General features: G+C 40.6%; 1 protein-coding gene across 1 annotated transcript; it reads right to left on the bottom strand.

The window, feature by feature from the left end:
* Positions 1 to 5,859: 5,859 nt before the first annotated feature.
* Positions 5,860 to 23,310, bottom strand: kpna6 (karyopherin alpha 6 (importin alpha 7)). Its single transcript, XM_082521736.1, has 14 exons — positions 23,150 to 23,310; positions 16,719 to 16,852; positions 16,497 to 16,589; positions 16,206 to 16,305; positions 15,995 to 16,089; positions 15,242 to 15,373; positions 15,062 to 15,150; positions 14,849 to 14,948; positions 13,874 to 14,037; positions 13,704 to 13,782; positions 13,355 to 13,480; positions 12,392 to 12,519; positions 11,769 to 11,953; positions 5,860 to 10,999 (listed from the first exon to the last, which is right to left on the bottom strand). The coding sequence occupies exons 1-14, from the start codon at positions 23,151 to 23,153 to the stop codon at positions 10,812 to 10,814; spliced, it is 1,617 nt and encodes a 538-aa protein (XP_082377862.1). The 5' UTR covers positions 23,154 to 23,310; the 3' UTR covers positions 5,860 to 10,811.
* Positions 23,311 to 24,068: the final 758 nt, after the last annotated feature.

Below are 24,068 nucleotides of genomic sequence, written 5' to 3' on the forward strand. Positions count from 1 at the left end.
AACTTTGGGGTCTTCTTCTTCTTTGAGGTTTATTGACGCTTGGCAAACAACTGGTTGGTGCTTTACCGCCACACGCTGATCGGGAGGTGGATTACAACGTTACAAAGCAGCCCGTCAGTCAAATTAACTAATGCTGAAATTAATGCTTTATATGTGGCGTGATAAAACACTTACTGATAACTTTTTAATTGTATCTTTTTGAGCTTTTCAATAAATTGAGTTATTTCTTCCTATTACTTATTGTTTTCTCCTATCCACAGTTGTAACTCTTGCCTGTTTTATGTTTCCCTATTTTAAAACGTGCACGTCAGGGGTGTCAAACATAAGGTGCAGGATTAGCCAGACAAAGACCCACTGGGTGCATTTGGAAAATGTGACAAAAGACGTGAATTTTTGGACTTATAAATATAAATTAAGATGTTTCGCAGCTTTACTTACTGATAAAGATCTTCCCCATGGCTATTCCAACTACAGCAAATGAGTTAAATAACAGGTAAACAATTACATAACAGAAAAGTTCGTTGTTGTTCTCACTATTGACTATAGAATTTTTTTTTTTTTTTTACAAAGGGTCCACAAAAAAGGAAATATTCTGTGAATTACCAACTTTCTGGACCATCTGAGCTACAACTGATGTTTTTGTAATTTTATACATTTACCTGTTATAATTTAAGCCCAAAGAGTCATACTGAAAGATTGGTTACAGTAGCATCTCTTTATTGCGGAAAAACTAAATAGTAAACACTACACACTAAATAGTAGTTTTATATATAAAATAAAGAAATGAACTGTTTTAAAAGTATCTTTAAATTCATTATAACCAATCCAGACTTTTTTGGTCCCAGTGTTTGCCACTCTCTTTGGAAAATACATTTTAATGTATGAAGAGAAAATCTCCGTCCCGGTTTCCCTCCAAGGCGTGAGCACCGATAAGCAGAGTTTTGTCCTTTCCTTATAAGATTCCTAATTATTCAAAGTAACGCTCAAGTATGCCGTTCAGCTGGGTTAGTTACAGCGCCGGGAGTAGCTTGGGAGAACAAGGAAACACAGACTGCTTCAGGTTGCCTTCCCAAACCAACTCAAAGGTTTATTCAGTACAAAACAGCTTATATAGAGGAAAAAAAGGTTCGTGTGTCAGCAGGTTCTCAGTTCAAAACCGGTACAGACCAAATAAGGAAACGTCTTCCTGCCTTCTGAGCAAAGAAGTATCCTTTGTGTAGTTTATCAGTTCAGCTACAATTTATGATCATCCCAGCAAAATACACTCCTAGGCATAGAATACAGAGTTCTTTCATTAGTGAATTCTGAAACAAACCACCTGGCTTTTAACAAGCTCTTTTCTAAAAGATAAGGAAGGGAGGATGGGAGTAAGGAAGTGGTCTCGTCTCTGTGGTATTTTCGACCTTGGGGTACCAGCCTGTGATTCTTACACATCAATTCTTGGGTCAGAGAGAAAGAGAAAAACAACTAGTAAATGGGCCTTATTGAGTAACTCTTTTCTGTATAATATCACTACAAAACAATATCCTGTAAATGCTACCATGGTATCAAAATATCACAACAATGTAACTTTGCCAAAAACTAATTGCAGCTTCTACCTGCCAATAGGAATGTCCTATCGGGCTCAAAATGACTTGATGTCATAAGCCAGCATATCATTGTAAACCAACTTTATTGAAAGTTGCTTGGGGATCAAACACCACTGTGTACTATTTGTGAGTAACAGACAGACTGAACTTAGATCAAAATTCACCATATATTAATAGATTTGTTTAATCATTTCCCACCCAGTTTTTATAATAAAACCCCAGCAGCTGGGGTCGGCAACCTGCGGCTCCGGAGCGCACGCGGCTCTTTAGTCCATATAGTGCGGCTCTGCGTGGTTTGGGAAAATAAATTATAAGTATTTAGCTGAAGTGTATTTTATTTATGTTAGTTCTTTTTTAACTTGTAGTTCTAAATTGGAAGATTATTGTGATATTGAAATATAAAAATAAAATTATATTCTATTATTTTTGTCATCGCTCAAAATAAGCATCACACTCGCGGAAGCTGGTGTACCCGCCGAACGCTGTAACAAACCTTTTGGGTTATAGCACCACTAGGGGGGGAGTCTCCTAGGGGGTGTGTGAGTATAGCGTGGCAGCCATTACATGCTGCTCGTGTTCTGTTCTCAGGATAGACCTCACCGTTGTAACGGCCTGGCACCGGCGACTACCGATCCCCGCACATGTATGTACGGACAGTATAGAGCCGTGGAGACCTGGCTTGTATGGTCTTATGTTGCTGACAAGGAATAAAGGTCTGTTGTTTAATTTAACTGACTGGCTCCGTGTTATCCGGCTAACCTCCACACCACATGCCCGCTGGACCGGCTAGCCGCTCCTTCCTCGCCAGACTGCTGTTACAACGCTGTGCATTCGGATCCACATTATGTCAGCAGCTCCATCGTGAACTATGTTAAAAACAAACACCGCTCACGCCTCACAGCCAGTAGCGGTTTTAGATACGGGCGACACGGGCGGTTGCCCGGGGCAGCACCGTGGTGGTGGGCGGCATCATGGGCATCGGCAAAAAAAAATAAAATAAAATGCTCGTACTCATGCTGCCCCGACGTCAGCCAGCGCATATTGGGAATGGCATAGGCACCGATCGGTTTTCTATCGCCCATTTGCTGGGAGTAAGGGTGCCCTTCGTTTGCGAGGTGCGCCTGCTGCTTGCGGCGCAGAGAGGAGAGGGCGGGGCGGCGGGGGATTCTCTGACCGGCTGGAGCGGCATCTAAAAACCAACTCGCAAAATAAAACAAAATAAAAACAAACCAACAAACACGAAAACACCAGACATTATAATACAGACTTATAATTTGCACCGATGTTTGCCAGAGGGAGTGTTCGCCCAGGGCGCCAAACAGGCCGCCACTGCTCACAGATGACAGCTTACAGTCCTGCCTAAAGATGAAAGTGACTTCGTACAACCCCGATTTGCAGACGCTGTGCGCTGAGGTTCAGGAGCAGAAGTCCCATTGTAAACATACCACGGCAGACCCACTGCTTTTTAGCATCTCTTTATTGACCACTTTTTACACACAGTTGCTGTATGCATACAGTCGGCTGTAGCTTTTCAGCTCACAGCCCGACACATACCAACAACAGCATAGGCTGTATCCCAATTCAGGGTCTGCAGCCTTAAAGTACGCATTTCAAGGCCGATTACGTCACAGCGGCGCGCCGAAGGCTGTCCCAATTCAAAGGCTGCTCGAAATGCGGCCCTGAAATGCGTCCTTCATTATCCTGAATTTTAAGGCGGTGGCAGTGTAGACTTCGTGGTCCCATATATCCCACAATTCATAGCGCGGCAGTCGGTGTGGAGAATTCTGCCGCAGACGGCAGAAGCGGAGCGGCCGAAGAGTAAACTGTGAAAAGTAAGTACTGAATATTATGTCACGTATTTATGTGCAAATGTTTAATAACGAAGAACGTTAAACATTCCTGTTGGCCACATGTCGGCAAAGTTATGTGACATTAGTGACGTTTGTACTAACTTGGTTTTAAAGCCTTTACTTTAAAATATACGCCGTTCAATAGCTGAGCTTAATCTTACAGAGAATGATCAAAGCTCATGTAGAAACAAACAAACAAATGAACAAAAGATTTTCTCCTTCATTTCTATCAAACAAAGCTGTATGACACCTGTCCAGTGGTTAGTATCATGGTTGCTAGGCAACCTGGGCAGTGCAACGGAGGCTTTTTTTTAATTTTTTAAACTTTATTGACAAACAACAGTATCAGCGCAACGGAGGCTAGACCGTCCCATTACACAAGCCTCGCACTTCCGGCCTTAGCGGTCTTTGAGTACGCGGCCCTTGAGGATCGTTGAGGCTGCGTACTTTAAGGCTGCAGACCCTGAATTGGGATACAGCCATAGACAGCACAGACGTTAAGGCCGCGAGGCGTGATTGCGGGTGCCGCTCAGGTGCGTCCGCCTCCCCTGCAGCGGCGCTGCAGACCACGCCCCGCCGCACGCATTAACCAGGTAAAATACATATTTAGGCAGAATTTTGCAAATATCTATTTTTGTTTTTTAAGAAGCATAGTGCTTTTTTTCCCCACTTGAAGGTCAAGGCTCCAAAAGCCCAAAGGTGATATATAACTGCGGTAAAAGTATGTTAATGCCCATGCTGTGTTCAAATCCTTTTAATGCTAATGATGCGTTTGATCTGTTTCCATTTCTGCTGCTTTCTGTTACACTGCCCTATCAATCTTGTTCATTTTCATTCTCTTTTCTCCTTCCTCCATCAGCATGTGTGGCGTTTATACAGTAGCTTCTTCCTGAAATTCCTACTTCATGAGTTGTTGGGATCTACAGGATTCCAAATATTTTTTTATTCAAATAAAAAGACTGCATGCGCATATCTAGAGATCTATCTAGAGATCTCTCTCTCTCATATATATTCATATATATATACACATATTCACATATACATATTCATATATACATATTCATATATACATATTCATATATACATATTCATATATATATATACATACATATACATACACATATATATATCTATAAATAAAAATTCATATTTGGATCCTTAGTATATGATCTTGTTAGCCACTTTTGTGTCCAAACCGAGTTCAACAGAGTTTGAAGTTAGCTCGCTACTTTCCATCTAAAGATGTTGTACCATGCTCTGACTTTAGGATTTCTAAAAACCTAAAACATACAGCTCTGCTTTCACTTTAGATGAAAAACTAAACAGCTGCAATGTTTGCATGAAAGCTGGACTACCTGGTGGCTACTACAGAGCTCTAGTCCCACTGCCATGGTTAACAGAGCAATATAAACAGCACATTTAATGGTTGAGAGTCCCTGATGGGCAGACAAATGTAACGGCAGGAAAAGGATGATGAAAATGGACCAAATGTTAATAAAGAACAGCCTCGGAGTGAGTCTTTCCTGAAGACTTAAAATATTTAGTATTTGATAAACTGTCAACCCATGGGTTGTAGCATCTTAAGGCCTAAAAAAAACCACCTACAATAAGTGAAGAGTGTCTGAAAGTCATGTATACCTTACACAGGATCGGAGGAATCCATCTGCTGGATGGCTTCCAAAAGGCCAGTCTTAAGGAGGCTGAGATATGCCAAATTACACAAGAACTAGACTGTAAAGTCAGTGGCAACAGGTGTGCTGGTGCGATTAATCCAAATTTTAATTTATGTCATATTAAGAGAGCACAACAGTAAGTGCCTACAGCCATTTATAAAACATGGTTGAGGAGGAAAAACTAGTGAAATTCTAAATGCCGAAAATATGATTTATCCACCGTGCAGTCTCCATCTGGAAAGTGTCTGACTGGCAACAGCTTTATTTCTCAGCATGAGAATAATGCCAAACACACCACCAATGCAGTAAAGGCATACGAGCATAGCAGAGAGGAAAAGAGTCAAAACACTTTGAACACGAACAGTCATGACTGGCCTGTCATTGTGCGATCAGCTTTACAGGTAATAGAATAATAGCTTTGAATGTCCATCAGTAAGTCTGGAGAACTTAAAAAAAAAAAATTTCCTTAGAGACATTAAAAGAAAGTTTGCCTACGAGAGTTCAGACTGTGTTTAATAAAACTGGTCATACCAAATACTGAATATCAGGCTTGTAAGAATTATACCAACTGTTTTTGCCTTCTACAACATATTTACATTAATGTTTCCACATTTCAATAAATCGTTATAAATCTAAACAAATGATGTTGGCTCAAGACTTTTAAACAGTACTGTTTGTTGTCTTCTTTCACATTAAATATCACCATCAACACCCCAACATGAAAGAACATTGAGGAAGAAAAACTCATTAAAGGGGTTGCAACATAACTTTATTTGATTTGCACAATATTTCCACTGAACAGTTTTTTTCTTAAATCTCAATATGCTTTCTTTACACTTATATTGTTGCCGTTTCCTGTATGCATCTTTTTCTTCATGTTCATGTTTGTGTGTCATGTTCAGTTTTGAAGTGTACTAGTTTTTCATCGCTCATTCATACCGTCGGTAAAAGTCAAGTCGAGTCACAGTTTAAAGATGGGTCGTTTGGAGCAAATGAAAAACCATAAACAAGAATAGAGAAAATAAATACGTGTAAAAGAAATGAGAGGACCAGAGCAGAAGATACGTCACGACTGGTCAGTGATGGCATATGAAAAGTATTTTTACAAACACGTAGCATTGTAAACATTTGTTGCGTAGACGTTACTTTAGATTTGGATAAAGACACCAATAGCTCCTAGGACGGAAGACACGTCGGATTTGTGATTTTTAGTGATTTCTGTTCAATCCCCGATAGATTACAAGATTCCTGATCATGCAGCCTGACGAGAAACTTTAAACACATTTATCCAAAAATATAGCCCAGAATATCCTGATCAGGAAAAAGATCAAGAAAAGCAAAAACAAAAAAGAGAAGCTTGCATCCTCACCACCTATTTTTTTTTTTGTTTTTTTTCGTGTGACATGTTCTAATGAGGCTTTTTCTCCACTTCTTAGAAGTGATTAGAATTACATCTGAATCCCTGTCAATGTATCAGAACATACATATAGTTTAAATTATAATACTTTTAATGTAAATCATTGTACTATTTCTGAATCCCAGATTTATTTAAACTTCTTTTGTTTTTATCTTAGAAAAATGTCAAGTAGTAGCCTGTGTTCGCTCCACCCAGTGGAAGGAGTGTCACCTGTGAGAGCTGCTCTTCCTGTAGGTGGGCCTTTGCCTCTCGGGGTGTGGCTGATTTTATTTCTTTCTTTTGGACAATGTTTTATTGCAGTCTTCTGGATTCATCTGCACATTTTTCCAACTCCTTAAACAGCGCCTGAATTTAAGAGAAAAGAAAACTCAGGAGTGAGCGTGCCATCTAGTGCGGCTTCTAATGAAGAGAAGCAAGGTTTAAACAGCCTGAAGGGATCTGTCAGTCATTCTGACCGGGTCGACACAAGCCAATCACATAAAAGTCATACAAACTAACCATCAAGGAAATTTTTCAGCCTTCAAGAGGACAAAACTTTGGTAAACTAACGTGGACAGTTAGGTCAGTACCTGCATCTGTCTGCCCTGACAGCTGCTTAGGTTTCCATTATTTGCATTATGTGCCACATCATTACAAAGTTTGTATCAGTGCAGACGTTTTTTTTTTTTGTTGTTTTTTTGCAGAGGGTTGGCTGCAGGTCGTGACATCATGAACATGAACCCACTGCTCATCTATGCACAGTGAAAACTATTAGAAGACTGTTACAGAGGGGACCATCACACCAATGGACAGCAGCTGGAAAAGACCAGTTTGATTCGTTTGTTGAGTCCTTTACGCCCCCCCGCCCGACACAGGACAATTGGCTTTCTTTAATTAAATTCCTTTTTCCCCCTCCCTTTTTATAGGCGCCCACAGTAAAGAATGCCACTTATCCACAGAAACCATGGCAAATCGTGTAACTTTAAAGATAAGAAAAATAGAGCAGCAATGTTTTTGCACAAAAAAAACGTGTGCAACATTCAAGTAAATAAAAGATATAAAGAAAAACAAATCTTTAAGTCAAAGACAGATACATAAGAACCTCAAGTCTTTGTTGGTCGGATTGGCACTTTTGTGAATAGGAGTGCATTTTTATTTTACACTTTATTCCCCCCCTGGTTGATTCACTGATTTATTTATGAATATTTTTAAAAACTGCAAATTCTGTTATCATCTGTTGGCCAAGCACAGACTTGGCCATCAAATCAGAGACTTCAGTCATAAATGCTGCCCCTACACATGAGGAGTGTAGAGGCAAGTTCTTGATCCTCATATAACTCTTGATTCAGCCTTTTACATCTACTGGGAGGACACGCGTTCAGTGGACAACATCGCAAACCCAACGTGAAAACACAAAAATCTTGTCACCATCACGTGCTCTACTGCTGATCTACGCTGGAAGTAAGAGTGGAACAATCCTGAACGTGAAATCGCCGATCTACCTCTGCAGCAACACCCAGTTAAAATGTGCTGGTCTGGTGAAAGGTTGTGCATCACAACAACAGATTTTATTTGTTCAGAATCCAATCATGATAAGTCATGAAGAATTTTTTGTGTGTGTGGCATTTTTTGCCTTGAAAAACTCTCTCTCATGATTTTCTCTGTTACCAGAGTTCAGTCTGTAGTCGTGCGTGAGGGTGAAGGTCTGGAGTACAAAATGTAGCACAGTAGCAAGAAAGATAACAGTGCAGGTGGAGTCGATTACAGCTCGTCAGCCTGCAACAAAAATTTTCCAACAAGGATTAATTCCCCTAAAAGTAATGACCGACTGCAAATGTCTGTCTCATAGGAGGACAGGTTTTAACTCTCACTGCACTTCACAACACCCAACAGTGCCTAACACCCCATCCCAAGCTATGAACAAATAGAAGTCTCCCATGACGGTGTCATCCACTGAGACAGAAGATTAACACGCACGTCAAAATGGAAAAATATGCCTGTGAATTTAGTGTTTTTTACCAAATAAGAAAGAACTGCCTTTGTCAAAAAATATTTGCTATTAAGCAGACTGATCCATTCCTAATCTCGGTGATAAAGACTTAATGTAGAGGTTCATGGTCTTAAGTTGGAGATGCTTCAGTAATCCACAGAACAGAGGGCTCCCAGACTCTGATTAGGACCTAGTCACTGAGTCAATCGATCCCTCCCTCACAGAGTGCCCCCGTAAGTCGAACATCACACAACCACAGTTCAGCTCCATCCACAAAACCTGAGCGCTGACCTGAGAACAGCTTCTGTTAGAGGTCAAACTGCCCTCAGGTCAGAGTTTACAGGACTCACTTTAACCATCAAAAGTCACGAGGCTAGAAACAACTAAAACAGTTTCAAAGCAATCCTTAGGATTTTGGGAAATAATCCTTCATCTGCTCCAGAAAGCAGGATTTTTTTAAATATAAAATAATAAGTAAAAAACAAAAAACATCCAATATGTTCACATTGAGGAGAATCAAAACTTCAAAACAAACCCTTTTAAATTTAGTTCTTTTTAAATCCAAAGATTATGGAAACCTTTTTAGTTACTACTAGCCACTCATCTGTGTGAGGTGTGTGTACAGTGTGTCTGCTGGTGTATGCAAGTGTGCATGAAGTGTGCGCAAATATATTTATATATATATTTATATAATGAAAATACACCAAAATTCAAATATACACTTATACTTGAATTTCTGTTGCAGTTAGGCTTGTTATTTCTCTGAGCTCCATCCCCGGCTAAACACCATTTGTCGTTAGACACACGAGGAAGCGGTGCAGACCGTCCCTGCCAGGCAGAGAACAGGCAATTTACATCGACACATATTACAATGAACCCATGCAAAATCATTATGTCACTGCCATTCCTCAAAAATATATAGTGATATAGAATGCCATATATTATAGATAAACTCTACCACTATACACGACACCACCACCGTCAATACACAATCACTGTTAACATCACCGAATCCGGCCCGGTTCCTGCTTTCGACTCCAAATGCTGTTTACAAAGAAGCAACGACTCCTCGTAGTGTTTGGCCAGGGATGCTCAGGGCTGTAGGCAGGGTAATATAACACCATGCAAAAACCCTACCACATACACCAGGGGAAGTGGAGGGGGCTTGCAGGCCAGCAGCAACCAGTTAACAATGGGTTTCAAGACATCGTCCCCAGGCTCTTAATTCTTGCTGCTTTTGCTGCCAACAGCTCTTCTCCTCCTAAATCCCCAACTATGCCTTTTTTAATAGTTAGATCACTTCATAATTCAAATGTTATTAATAACACGGCACACTACGAACATTGGGTCTCTAACTATTTAACCCTCAAAACCTGGATATTTTTTCTAGACGTTTTAACATAACCTTTTCGAAAACAAAACAAAACAAAAAAAAAAACATTCACAGCCCTTCTGTTTGATAAAGTTTCACCCTTCTTGCCACCCGCTTAAAAAAACAAACAAAAAACCCCCCAAAACAAATCATGCTTCCTAGCTTGGGCATCCAACTCAGGGCGACAAACTTTGGGGTTGACATCTGTGGCTCTAAACCCCATAAAGACTATTTTTTCTTCTCACCTTGAGTAGATATGCAGAGAGCAGGCCTAAGCCTACTGACTGGGAGCAGGCAAAGCAAAAGAAAATATCACAAGCACTAAAAATAAAACAAAAAAATTAAATAATTTAAAAAATAAAAAGGGGCGGGGGCAGATAAAGGGTGAGGAGGAAAAAAAAAAAAAAAAAAAAAAGGGGATCATGTTAAGTATTTTTTGAATTGCACTGAGTCATAGTGACACGAAGAGTTGGGCAGATTCTGCTCATGCACCCCAGTTTGCACGCTCTGTATGGATAATCCTGAAAACAAAAGATTTCCGTTTGGAAAAGAAATGAAAGTGTATATTAAAGACACTAACAAATCACTACTGCTGCCAATGAGAGAATCTAAGCGCTGTCAAATGACAGGAAGATGTCTGGGTGTGCGTTTTGATGATTACTGGTGATTACTTCCTCTTCTAGCTGTAATGGGAGTTTGTGTGGCACCCTCCCCTCAGCCAGGAAACATGAGAGTCTGCCCTGCAGGAGGTCAGTACACTGGTTGGAAACGATGAAAGGGGGCGAGGCATTTTCAGGCTGGAGAGCGGAACAATTTTAGCATTCCTCCAAAGGGTAGGGGGCGTGGCCTCATGGTGATTTAGTGGAGGTTCAGGGAGGATGGCACGGTGGTAAAAAGGAGCCATCTATGAGAGGAGGTATGAAGAGGAAAGGGTGGCTGACTTATAGCTGAAAACCTTCCATGGGGGCCTCCTGCTGAGGGAAGAGAAACTGCTGGTTGGCCTGGTCCACCTGAGGGGCAAGACTGCTGTCCTCGTCCTCCACACCAAAGTAGTGCTCAATTAGGTCAAAGGCCTTCTGGTAGATCTCCTGGTTGTCGTGACTCTGGAGGAACTCTATTTTGTCAAGACCTGGAGAAACAAGGAATGGAATACCAGAATGGCTGTTAAACTAAAAAACAAACAAACAAACAAACAAAAAAACCCAAACTGATTTTTTTAAATTCAGCTGTCCTACGTTCTGCCTCTGGTGGTGTAGTATGTATGGCAGCTTTAGAAAAAAGCAGAAGCTTGACATTTTATTTGCCCTAATGGAGGAATTTAAGTAGCTGCCTCTCCAGAGAGTCTAATCCTGTGGTAAAAATCAAACTCTGGGCTGGACTGCAGCTCACCACAGTAATCAGTACTCTGTCTTGCATGTGAACCAATTTCAGGTTGTGTGGTTTGTTGCCCTCCAGCTCACAGGCGATCTCCAGAACAAAAGAATGAGTACTACTACCAGCTACAGATCATATACAGAAGACAGATGTAGCGTCCGTGGCTGCAGCTAATCCAGGCCTTAAACATGCATTCTTTCAAATGGCCAGCAGAGGGCAACTAGTATGGCGTCAAAAAGACTGGTAGCTTTCGTACTTTGTGACCTCAAGAAACTTTCCTGTTAACTTTATGGCCTCAATCATTAGTTTTATGCCTTTATGTCTTTTATGCCTATGAGGTTCATTTAGGGAAATATGGCCTCAGTGTCTGCCAAAGTGATAAAGCTACGAGCCTATCAGCACTGATCATCTCTGTCTGTGACACTGAAAGGGTTCCAATAATGCTGTATTATATGTAAACTGCATCAAATCCAAATCAAATGTTTTTTCAGCATGCATGTTTGTGTGCATTTCCTGCAGCATACCATAGGCTTCTTCGATGAGGCTGCAGTAAGGATTAACTCCGGTGCCGTTGTTCTCCTGTTTGGCTTCCTGTTCGCCCAGTCTCAAGATGTTTTCTAGTCCATTAAGAGCAACCTGAACAATCTTTGAGTCCATCACAGTGAGCAGGTCACACAGGGGCTTAATACAGCCCAGGTTCACCAGATATCTTTATGCAAACAGACATGGATAAGGCAGATGAATGCAGGTGATTCATTTATTTACTTTACAATTTAGTCCGAGTTATTCTTCACAGCTCTTTCACATTATCGCCTCACTTTCATGCAATTATACCTCCTTATTTTTCCAATCACCCAAATTCTGCATGGGGATTTTCATTTCTAACAAGCTGTTAATTGATTTTCTCCTCAAACAGAAAACTCCATTAGACTCATCAACCAGCTGAAACCTTTTTTGTTCCTTGAGAAAACATTTTGCTGCAGAATGCGTTTTGAATCAATACAGTACTACTGAAATCCTACTTTAAATCATCTCTAAAAGTCTTATCATTAAAACCAGCAATTGACTTAAGCTACTCATCTGATCTGCTGATGTGATTAAATGACAATGGAGGGACTGTCAACTAAATGAATCTTGCGAAGCTAACCTGATCTGCTCTGGTGTTCCTCCAGACGTGGCATTGGTGATGGCCCAGGCTGCCTCTTTCCTGGTCCTGAATTCAGCTTTCTGCAGAATGTCAATCAGTACTGGAAAGATGTTTGCATCGATTACCGTCTGTGGAGGAGGATGAGAGATCAGTACAGGAGAAATGCAAAAGACATTCAAAACTGATTTGAAATCATCAACTTGATACACTAGATAAAACTAACAAAAACTAATGTTATTTGACAGGGCGTTAGAGTTTTAGGAATCTTTAATATGAATGTTACAATATGACCAAAATACAGAAACTGACCAACATAAAAATAATTCTTAAATTTAATCCAATCTTTGCACCTTGAATACAGTTACTGGCTAAGGTTGCAGTCAGTACAAGTTTAGTTAAAATACGTTTGAATTACAAATAAGGCACAGCATCTCCACTAAACAGCCACCCAGTGCAGCCAAACACACAGATTAAAAAGGAGCTGAAAAGCTGTGACACACAAGACACTTGTTTTCTGGCCCCACACAAAAGAAGAAACCACTAAATATATAAAACACAGTTGACACTGTATTACAGCTGTGATTACATAAAATTAATCAACACTGTGTAATGCTGACAATTAAATCCTACAACATTCAAGCAGCAGGAGAACTAAATTTGCACCAGAATAATGTGACAGTCATGATCACAGTGTCTGAGTCTAACAACACCAACTTATATGATTTAAGTAGACTAATATTAGCTGAACTACTGACAGTAAACAAGTGCTTTTTAAAAATCAGTTTCAGTTTTGACTCTTGCAGGTTGTTTAATTTGTTTAATTTGGATTAATAGTTGTAGTTTGTGTCTAAAAAAAATAAAAAGTTTCAAAATACAAACTTCACAGATAGTTTGGCAAACACTAAAGTGCTTCCACAGAGGTTTTCCTCAGGTAAACTGAGAAATGAACTCAGGGTGTGATACCTGTATTTGTGCTCTGTTTCCTGCTGTAATGTTTGAGATGGTCCAGCATGCCTCTTTGCGAATGGACTCTTTAGCACTGCTGAGGAGGTGAAGCAGACAGGGCAGGGCTGAGCAGTTCAACACCACCTAAAAACAGCAAAGCAGAGGGTAAAACTTCACACGCTCTTTATAACATACCTCAGATCTTTGAACTGCATCACTTTGCAGCTGTAGCAGCAATTATTAACAAAGCAAATAGCATTTGAAACATTTGGTAAGCTGAGAGAAATATTAAGATGACACAAACGCCTCTTCAACATGCAACAAGCTTTGGAGTCATCAAACCAACTTCAGTCTATTATAGTCTCACCTGTGTTTGGATATCATCTCCTGTGACAATGTTTCCTACAGCTCTCAAGGCGGGTGAAGCCACCTTATAGTCAGTGTGCCTGCAGAAAGATGGGGTTGGGAAATATTTTAATAAATGTACAGGTCAAATTTACAGGTTCAGAAATGACGCACAGTAAAGCCTGATCTTACATGAGTAGTTCTACAAGGCGCCTGCAGACACCAGAGTCAATGACGGCTTGGATCTTATCATTGGGGCCGTCTGAGAGGTAGGACAGAGCCCAGCAGGCATCTGCCAGCAAGTCTGGGTCACTGCTAAATAATAGCCTGGACAACACTGGCAGGCAGGGTGACACCTAGACAACACAAACATAATGCATATGTATCATGACAAACAATGTGAATTCAGCATCAAACATAAATCACCGAGAGACAACATGTCAAAATTTTCCCACAAAATGTCAGCTAGTACACAGAGCTGCAGAAACCAATGGTGCCACCTGAGAAATGTTATTGTAGAAGGATTCAAGAGCAAAACCATTCACATCCTGCAGCTGTGACCTGGGACAATCCAGCATCTAGTGTTGATCTGAATTGGTAAATACAGGCAACCTGACTGGTTGTGGGACACAGCCATGTGTTCCTCACACAGGCTGGCTTTTACAGACTTCTGTTTACTTTAGAATGTGTTTAACTTTTATCACAAGTAAATATTAGCAGCAACTTCCTGTCATATTCAACAGAAATGTTGCTTTTCTGAAGTCCAAATCTCTGAAACTTTTGAACTTATTAGAAGTTAAATGCATCTTTCATATAGTGACCATAGGAAGACAATGCATAATGGAAAATTCTCTTCCCACTCAACATTCGATTTAATCTGATATACATTTCACTGGTATTAAATTAACTTCTTGTAGATACGTTTTTTTTATGGTTTAGCCAGAAAACTGTAATAGTACAGAGTGATCGGCTGATATAACAAAGAGCCTTTATCCGTACTTGAATGTTCAGCTTTGTCTGCATAGAAAAAGCAGCTAATTGAAACTATATTGACATGAATGACCCTAAGGCCACGAGAGTCTCCTGGGAAAACCCCTATAGGCACTCAGAGGGGTTCCTAGAACTTTGACCCTAAAGCATCCTTTGTGTTGACTCGATGAGTGGTACCTTGTCAAAAGCAGGTGGTGGGTTTTTTCCTCTGCACAGATTAGACAGAGCCCATACTGCATTCCTAGTCATAGTCAGTCTAGTGGACTTTGTCAGAAGCCTGAAATACCAAAGAAAATCAAAAGCCCATTACAGGAAGTCATATTAGAAATTTGTCGCAGGGAGAAAAGCTGTAGGAAGGTTTGACTCAAAAGCAGAAATAAAAGAACTTACATTAATAGTGGTGGAAGGATGTTGCAGTTCAGCACATAGTCCCTGCACACTGCACTGTCCCCTGCAATATTACCGAGGGCCCACACAGCCTGAAGAAACAGTGAGACATAAAAATCTTGGGTATCGCAGAGTATGGAAAGATATTTATTACAGTGAACAATCTATGAACCGGTGCATTACTTGTTCTTGAACATCCTCAAAATCAGAGTTCAGCAGTTCTATGAAGATGGGCACTGCTCCAGCCTCAATCACCGTCTTTGTCTGCAAGGATGTTCCTGACGCAATGTTGGTCAGCGCCCAGGCGGCTTCAAACTGCAGCAACACGACAAAGCAGAGAAACAAGCATAGTGAGACTCATGAACTGTAGATAACAGCACTTACTATGTGCAAGAATGATGGCAATTCAAAACACTTTTCAAGTTTCTACTTTCTTACAGCTGGCTGGCTGCATCAACATAATCTAACACAGTGTCATGTAGGACTGATGAACTGCTCTTGATATTGTTTGAAAATTTTGAACCGGGTACGTTGTACTGCTGCAGCTGGGTTGAAGACATGAGCATACAATTGTGTCTGTTTTTACAGTCATTCCAATGATAGAGACTCACAGATTATACAGAGGGAAATATTTCCACAGTTTGAAAAGATAAGACTAAGGAAGTTTTGACTTCTTCTCCTCCTATATCAGCACTGATGAGGCGATATTGTCTGAGTGGTGACACCTATCATTTAGGAGAACACTGCAATGGCTACCTCTGCAATAAGGTCGAGCATAACAAGCACTATTTTCTGTTAAAGGCATCCTAAAAAGCAAAGTAGCATGGTTGCTACCAAAGACATGGTAAAAATCACATTTTTTGCACTCAATTCAGAAGTCTCTGCGTGTTCTGGAGGTTTAACACTGTATATTTAACAAATAAATAAATAACTGACCTGTAGTGTGCAGTTGCTGCTCTTCTTTAGGAACTCCACAAACCTCTCCACTACTCCAAGAGTGTTTATAACTTCATCAATTGGTGGGTTAGGCTCTGGAATAACAAAGAGGCAAAACTATATGTAGGCTTTTTTGTGGTCTATGGGGAACAGCACGAATGGTTTCACTCTTATGTAGAAGTACTCTCAGTACACTACAATGACTGGGTACCTTTGGAAAGTAATTTTCTGAACTTCTGTGTTGTAGCAAGCTGAAGCTCTGGGTCCTCTGAGAAAAGCATCTCTACCATGTCCCTGGTAATAACTCCTTCCTGCAAGAGGCCATGTACAAGCACTTTAAACACTTCACCCACTCACCACAGATTCCCTTGTTTACAATCCACAAGCTGGACAACAGGCTAAAAACTGCTTTACACAAACGTGATGTAAAAAATGCATCTAGTCTGTGATCATCTTTTTGTCTATGCAAGACTTGTTAAAAAAATAATGATCATTTACTCACAGTTACTGGAGAGCTGAGGTAAGAGTCCACCAGTGGGCTCTCTAACATGACCTCTTCTTCATTGAGAATGTCCACATTCCTCCGTTTGAAAAGCTGGGATTATAAAAAGCTGTTAAGAGACCTAAACACTCACATGCTGAACACAGACTACACAGTGACATAATCTCATCCAGGAGACAAACAACCTGATGAACTGGGAGTTTGTCACATTTGGTCTCATACCTGTTGTTCTCGTTTCTGTTTCCTGAGCTGGATGCCCTCCTCCTCTCTCCTGCGCCTCATCTCATCTGCATTGAGTGCTTTGTTCTTGTATCGGTTCATCCTGTAGTTATCCTTGGCCGGACTGGCTGACGGCTCTGGTTGGTCAAAGACACATCATGATTAAATCAAAAACCAACGTTTGCACTTAGAGGCTTTTTCTTTTTTTCCATCCCTGAGAAACCAACAACTTTTAGTTATATGTCTACAACATGTTTTAGTTTAACCAGAAACAAGAAAGCTGAACGCTTTCCCTTCTCACTGACTCTTGTCACATTCGGTGTATCACTTGTTGGGAACCTTTTATTGCCCTTAAAAAGCAACACGACTACTATTATTTCATTTCACCTGTCTAACACCAGCTCTGCTCCACATGAGACCTCTGTGTGTGTGTGAGAACGTCTATGACGCTAAGAGCAGGAAAAGAAGGCGCCAGGTGACCATTCATGATCACAGCATGCAGTAAAGAATCTCACACTGAGGTGAAATGAGATGTTAAATGTCAGATGTTAAAATTGTATTATTTTATTCATAAGTACCATTTCAATAGACATAAATTGCATTCTTGAAAATATTTAATTTTATTTTACAAAGTTGGGCCAAACCTGATGTTGCCTTACACAGACTGATTTCACAGGTCTTTAGATGGCTTATAAATTCTACTGGCTTGGATCAGTACTTTGTATCATCAGATACCTGAAGGCAGTGTATTGACATAGCATCTGAACTGGAAGGTATGGATCCGTTCATTCCTACTAATAATAAGCTATGATGATGATGAAACAGCTGTCACACATGCCTCAATATAAAAAGACCTTGCATAAACAAGCTCATGAAAACCGGACAACACAGCCTAAAAATACACATGCACGGACGCAAAACCCCCCACACAGCCAACCTATTCATGTACCAGTCAGCCAGCCCAGAACAAACCTATTTATTCAGTTAAATCGCAGAGTTAGCGTAAATTGGTGCCCACACAGGCCAAACTGCCCATTCTCAGCATTTGTGCAGTCATGCCACCAGAACGGGACACCAGGCAAACCCCAGAGTCACATGTGAGCCTATTGGGGAGTGAAAGAGAGGTGGGGGACAGCACCGAAACCTGTCGACACCACAGAACGATGCCAACCTTGTGTGCCAAAAGCCCTCCACTGTAACAGTGGGGAGGTTCTGAGGTTAAATATCAGAACAAATGTCGGAAATTGAGGTCATGTTATGGTTTCAGGGGATTAGCACAAACCCCTGAAATGCTTCAGCACGTGTGTGCAGATGGCAAAGCCACAGGGATGGATGGCACACATGAACAGGTTGCAGCTGGATGCACTCATTTCTGCAATGTGTTTGTTTAGATTAACTGTGGCACAACAGTGCCAGAAGTCAAACGCAGTTTAGTTCAGCTCGAACGAAGATGTCGCAAAGTGAGCCTTTGGTGTGAGAGACGCAGCTATAGCAGAGGTCAGCAACCCACCTGTGGTTCGTGAGTCAGGGGTTAAAATTAGGGGTAACCGTAACACTATTAATAAATATACTATATATATTAATTTGTCATCTCCCAATTACAACCATCACCTGTCTGTCTGCCCCCCTCATCACCCACATGTGCTGCTCTTTTTTCTCCTGTTATTTGGTAGGAGCTAAAAAGGCTCTTTTGATGTTGAAGGTTGCAGACGCCTGATCTAGAAGAAGTAAAAGTCAGAGTAAGGCTTCTGTAGGTGAACCTATGGAAGGATCTAAAACTTCTTAAACTTCCAATATCTAGTGTGTTTGCAAACCAGATCATGTTGGAATCTACAGAGTTGTTGTGTGGAGCTCCTCAGGGCTCTGTACTAAGACCTATTCTGTTTTTAATATACATTCTTCCTTTTAGCCAGATAACACAGCAGTTTCCTGAAGTATCTCATCTTTTTGCTGACAATATTGCTCATTTAAGCCTGCTAAAGCTCATAAGCTCTCCGATCTGATTGACTGTTTAACCAACATTAAACAATGGTTGAACAATAACTGCTTATAGCTAAACCCAGCCAAAACAGAAACTTTGATTATTGCACCAGACAGTGCAATATCTGATATTTAACAGCGACTGGGTGACTTAGGTTCCTCACAGAAACATAACCTTAGAAACCTGGGTGTTATTTTTGATGAAGCTTTTTCTTTGGAGGGACATTTAAATCAAATAGTAAGAACCTGCTTTTTTTCACTTGAGGAACATTTCAAAACTTAGATCCACCGTGTCAACAAGTGAACTCGAGATGATAATACATGCTTTTGTCTCTACAAGACTCGACTACTGTAACAGCCTGTTTACTTGTCTAAACAAGAAAGGGCTAGCTCGTCTACAGGTTAGGGCTGCCACGATTAGTCGACTAGTCACGATTATGTCGACTATAAAAATCGTTAACGACTAATTTAATAGTCGACGCGTCGTTTGAAGCTTTGTAAGATCCCAAAAGACGCAGGAATAAGTAGTAGGATTTAAGAGTGTAATAACGAACTGAAACAGAAGATGGCAGCACTGCATGTACGAGGATGCCAGGTGCCGTTAAACTCCGAAGAAGAAGCAGTGTCCAAATTTAGGAACCGCATTCTCCTGTGCCCGCATTTGTAGGCCGATTACGTTACAGCAACACAACGAAGACTGTCCAAATTTGAAGACTCCGACAAATGCGCCCTTCATTTCCCCAGATTTGAAGGATGGATCGGGTGTATACTTCGTGGCCCAACCTATCCCAGAATTCATAGCGTGTCCCTGCTCAGTTTCCAACAATGGTGGCAGCTAGTTAGTTTTAATATTACTCTTATTATTCTTTCTGGGTCACAAAATAAATGTTTAACATATTTTCAGGCGAGAATGTAACTGTGTAAACTTCAAATATCTGCTCAGTTTATCAAGACACCACATATTTTCAAAAGCGCTCCTACATTTTCGGAGACATCTGTTACTCACCAGCTCGATAGCTAGCCGGGGTTCAAGGCTCACTAGAGCCGGTGGGGAAATCATTTTCAAACCCACCGCCGGCTTTTGCTACTCAGGTTAAACATGATAAATAAGTCACTTAGATAACTTAAAAATGTTATTGTTCAGCTTTTTGCAGTATTTTATTTGTTCCTGAGTAAATCGGTTTGGCTGAGATTAAAGTTATAGTTTTTACACAGCTGAACAAACGTCAAGCAGACAACTGATTATCAGAAGTGTGAGATGCTCGAGAATATACTCCAGTGTCCTGTTATATTTTAGATAGCAAGGAGCAAATGTCTGAGTTTATTAAACTCCACCGAAACAATCAGCAAGTTTCATTAAAATTTAATAAACTATCATCTTGTCTTTATTTTTAGTTAGCACATACCTTAAACACTTAAAGCTGTAAGCTAATGATAGATATATAAGAGCAGATGCATGCTGGTGCAATAAGCTGTACGTTTTACGTCCAATGAATGCATGATCTGATTAGTCGACTAATTGCAAAAATAATCGGTGACTAGTCGACTATCAAAATAATCCTTTGTGGCAGCTAGAGCAGGGTGATATGACCAAAAATATTTATCACGATATACATTTGAAAATTTGCGATAACAATATAACTGACGATATAATTGACACTAGTCAAAATACTTTACAACTCCACAACTTTATTAGTGCAAAAAACCCATCAATATATTTTCACTTAAACAAGCAGCTGTTTTTTTTATGTGCATTAAAGTTATATAAAAACGTAACAGTGCAAATTCCTTGCTGACAATTTAACCAAAAGGCATTTCCAGTGGAAACTGGCCGACATATCCTCAGCATAACCATGTATAATATCTACAAAACTTAAAAAGAGGTGTTACACACACAATACGGTAATATTATGTTGAAGCACAGTACGTATCACTCCGCGAGGCTCCCGACTACGACAGCTGTAATGCTCCGACAATCCATCAAGCGGTGCGGCTTCGTAGCTTAGCAAAGTCGTACTAAAACATTTGACAGATTGTCGAGCGCCGTGTACATAAAATTGTTTCGAGGTCAGTAAACACAACCAGAATTCATTCATAAGGCACATGGGATTATAAGGGGCACTGTCGATTTTCAGAAAAATCAAAGGATTGATATTAAGTGTGCCGTATTTTCCAAAGAACACGGTAATAACGACGGCCCGCTAGCATGCTCTACCAAAAATAGTGCTTTGTTGTGTATCTGACGGACGAAAGCCAAACCAGTTCCACACCACTGAAGTTGCAGCATTTTTACAAACCAATTCTGGTTCATCCGTTTCATTTAACGATTCGCTTTCACCCTTCTCATTCTGCATCGCCGCCATGTGCGTATGCAAACAAAGGCACTGCGCATGCGCGTTTTACCCATATTCTATCGCGATATTTCATTTTCCTATCGTTGCCCAAAATTACACTGGTATTGCCATGAACGGTATGATATAGCCCAGCCCTAGTGGCAGCCCTACTACAGGTTGTTCAAAACTCTGCAGCAAGGCTACTAACCGGCTCGAACAAGGGAGCTCATGTGACCCCTGTGTTAAAGTCGCTGCACTGGCTACCAATCAGATTTAGGTTCCATTTTAAAAGTCTAGTTTTAACTTTTAGAGCATTACATGGACCCCCCACCACACACACACACACCACCTTGCCAATTTGATTCATACACATGCCTCCACTCATAACCTCAGGTCATCAAACCAAAACCTTTTAGTGGTCCCCCATACTCGTTTTAAAACTCGAGGAGACCGATCTTTCCAAGCTGTTGCACCCAGACTGTGGAATGCACTTCCCCTATTTCTACGGTGTTTGGACTCGGTGGAGACCTTCAAAAAGCAGCTAAAGACATTTTTATATCAAAGAGCTTTTAATTAGACCAGGGTATTTATTACTATTGTGTTTTTACCTTGTAAAGCACTTTGTGACATGTCTGTGAAAGGTGCTATATAAATAAACTTTACTTACTTACACCCCACGTGACAGGCTTAATAGCTGCTGCTTGGACCGTTCTACAAGATCACCCTATAGAAACTCTTTTGCCTGATAGCTGCCATTTTGTGGGAATTAGAGCTTAAACAGATGAATGTTTCTCCAATCAGACTGTAGCCACCAGCTTCACCCTGTCATTCCAATACGTTCACTTTCAGGATTAACTCTAATAGGACCCAAAATTTACATGTTTAATTCAATAAGCACTGAAACAACTCAATGAAATGATAAGCTCATCAGCAAGGTGTTTGCTGAGATCACAGACAAAGAATGCCTTGCGGACAGGATTTAAGGAACTTCCCCACCAGTTTTGCTTTTCATACCTAGAACTTACATTCACCTTTTAATATACAGTTTATATGCGCAGGCACAGTAACTGTACTTCTTACCCCTTTTAGATATAGCTTTTTGAACACTCCAGTAACATTCACTGCAAAGTGTATTTATCACAGGACTGTATAAGAACAGTCTGGAAAACATGTTGTCACATGAGCGCTCTGTCTCATGAGCTCACAGTCGGCTGTGATGATAGCAGTCTGTCATCTACTTGCCGCATGGAATCAGTTAGCTCACATTTCCACTTCACTGCCGACTGACTGAACACAGGAATTAAATTATTATAAATATTTTTTACCTTATTATATAATTCACCGAGTTTGAAGAGCAAGGGTGAAATTACGCAGCTTCACTTGCTAATGAAGGCGCCAGCTACTGGAAAAAGTCAAATCACTGCCTCTCGAACACCACTATTAAATGTGTCACCCCAGAGGCTTTGATTTAAAACTTTTTTTACGACGCTGGAAGTCTCTCACCAAGTTACAGTCGCCATATCCGCCAAACAGTAGCGACCAGACAGATAGAAAACGTTCATAATATAAAATAAACAGCAGTAGCGCTTTAAAGCGCCTATGTAATGTGATAACTGTAAAGCTACAGGCGGTTGCAAAACAAAACAAATAGAGAAAATTGACAACTCTAAAGTCGTATTTTATTCGATAACGCCGTTATATTGCCATGACTAATACTAACTTAAGCTCTAAGCTATACGTGCGTCTTCTCTGAAATAGTACAACGCGGCGCTAACGTGGTTAGCTGTTAGCCAAGTTTCCTCAAGTTGGCTAAAAACGGCACTAGCTGTTATCTCTGGTAAAAATTGCCTTAATGTGTCTAACATGATATACTGTAAAAAGGGAAACACTGTCCAAAGACCTTATAATTTGGAGACATAGCAAATGACTTAACGTAAAATAGCAACTCATCTTTCCTTACTACGTAGCAACGCCGACTAGCCACCTAGCTAACGAGTTAGCGTACTGGCTAAACAACAGTAACAGAATGAAGATTTCATAACCGTCAAGTCCGACGACAAAAGTGAATCTTAAAACCACTTTGAATACATGCCTATAGTAGGAACTTGCCAAACAGCTTACCCATTGTGTCCTATGCGGGTTTATTGTGCTAAGTTGTGAAGACGTGATTCAATTTTAAATCCTTTCCCACTTCTAGCTTTCCAGAATTTGCTCCGGTAAGCAATATGTCTGCCGGAGACGGAAACGTCAAAATATAACGTCGACTTCCTGCCACTAGAGGACGCCCCAGACCCACAAAACACGTCACACTCACGCACCTTCATTAACGAATGCCTTATAGCCAAAATATATTCAAAATGTTAAAAAAAAATTTACTACAGGATTAATTTCATTCTTAAAATTTTCAAAACAGAGAACCATCTGTTTATTCGTAGATTTGCCAGTCATTAAAGCACCACCGTGGTTGGTAGGGAAGGACATGATTTAGGGTTACAGTGCATCCTCCTTCCCAGCCAGCTGTTACTCACGTCTGTATCTATTTTACATACCCACTGGCATGTTTCAGGTAGCTCAATTTCTCTTGGATCTGCATATCCCTCTCTAGTTTTGAAATGCTATTTGACCCGCCGTGCTTCCCCAGTGTTTTCCCTAAATTGAATGTGACAGAGTAATACAGGTGAGGTTCATCCACGGTCAATTTGCTGGGAGCAAGTGGTGGTAAATTACTGCACTATATTGTGATGCAGTGTCCTCCTGACACGGCCCCCGAGGGGGCCTGCGGAGATACACCAGAAAAAGACTTTAGGGGGCAATGTTGTACAAATAAAGAAGTAATTGCTGCTGCCAGGCTTGCTCTTTTCCCCTATTAGAAAGGGCGGGGGAGGTCAAGTCAGCTGTAGCACAACTGAGATACTTTCCCATGATTACAATTTCTTAGCAGCTGTGAGCAAATATTGTTCATAGATTCCATGCTTTCTCAGTGTATCCACGGGCTCCGGATTGAGCTCCGCTTGGCCGAACCATAAGGGCTGAGAATTCA

The sequence above is a fragment of the Aulonocara stuartgranti genome, assembly GCF_965226115.1.
Source record: "Aulonocara stuartgranti genome assembly, chromosome: 22".
Classification (NCBI taxonomy): Eukaryota; Metazoa; Chordata; class Actinopteri; order Cichliformes; family Cichlidae; genus Aulonocara; species Aulonocara stuartgranti.

Excerpts from the sequence above, each read along its gene's own strand:
- kpna6 (XM_082521736.1), bottom strand. Across the intron at positions 16,090-16,205 it reads CAGAAAATTACTTTCCAAAG|AGCCTAACCCACCAATTGAT; the intron begins GTACCCAGTCAT and ends TTGTTATTCCAG. Across the intron at positions 15,151-15,241 it reads TTGAGGATGTTCAAGAACAA|GCTGTGTGGGCCCTCGGTAA; the intron begins GTAATGCACCGG and ends CTGTTTCTTCAG.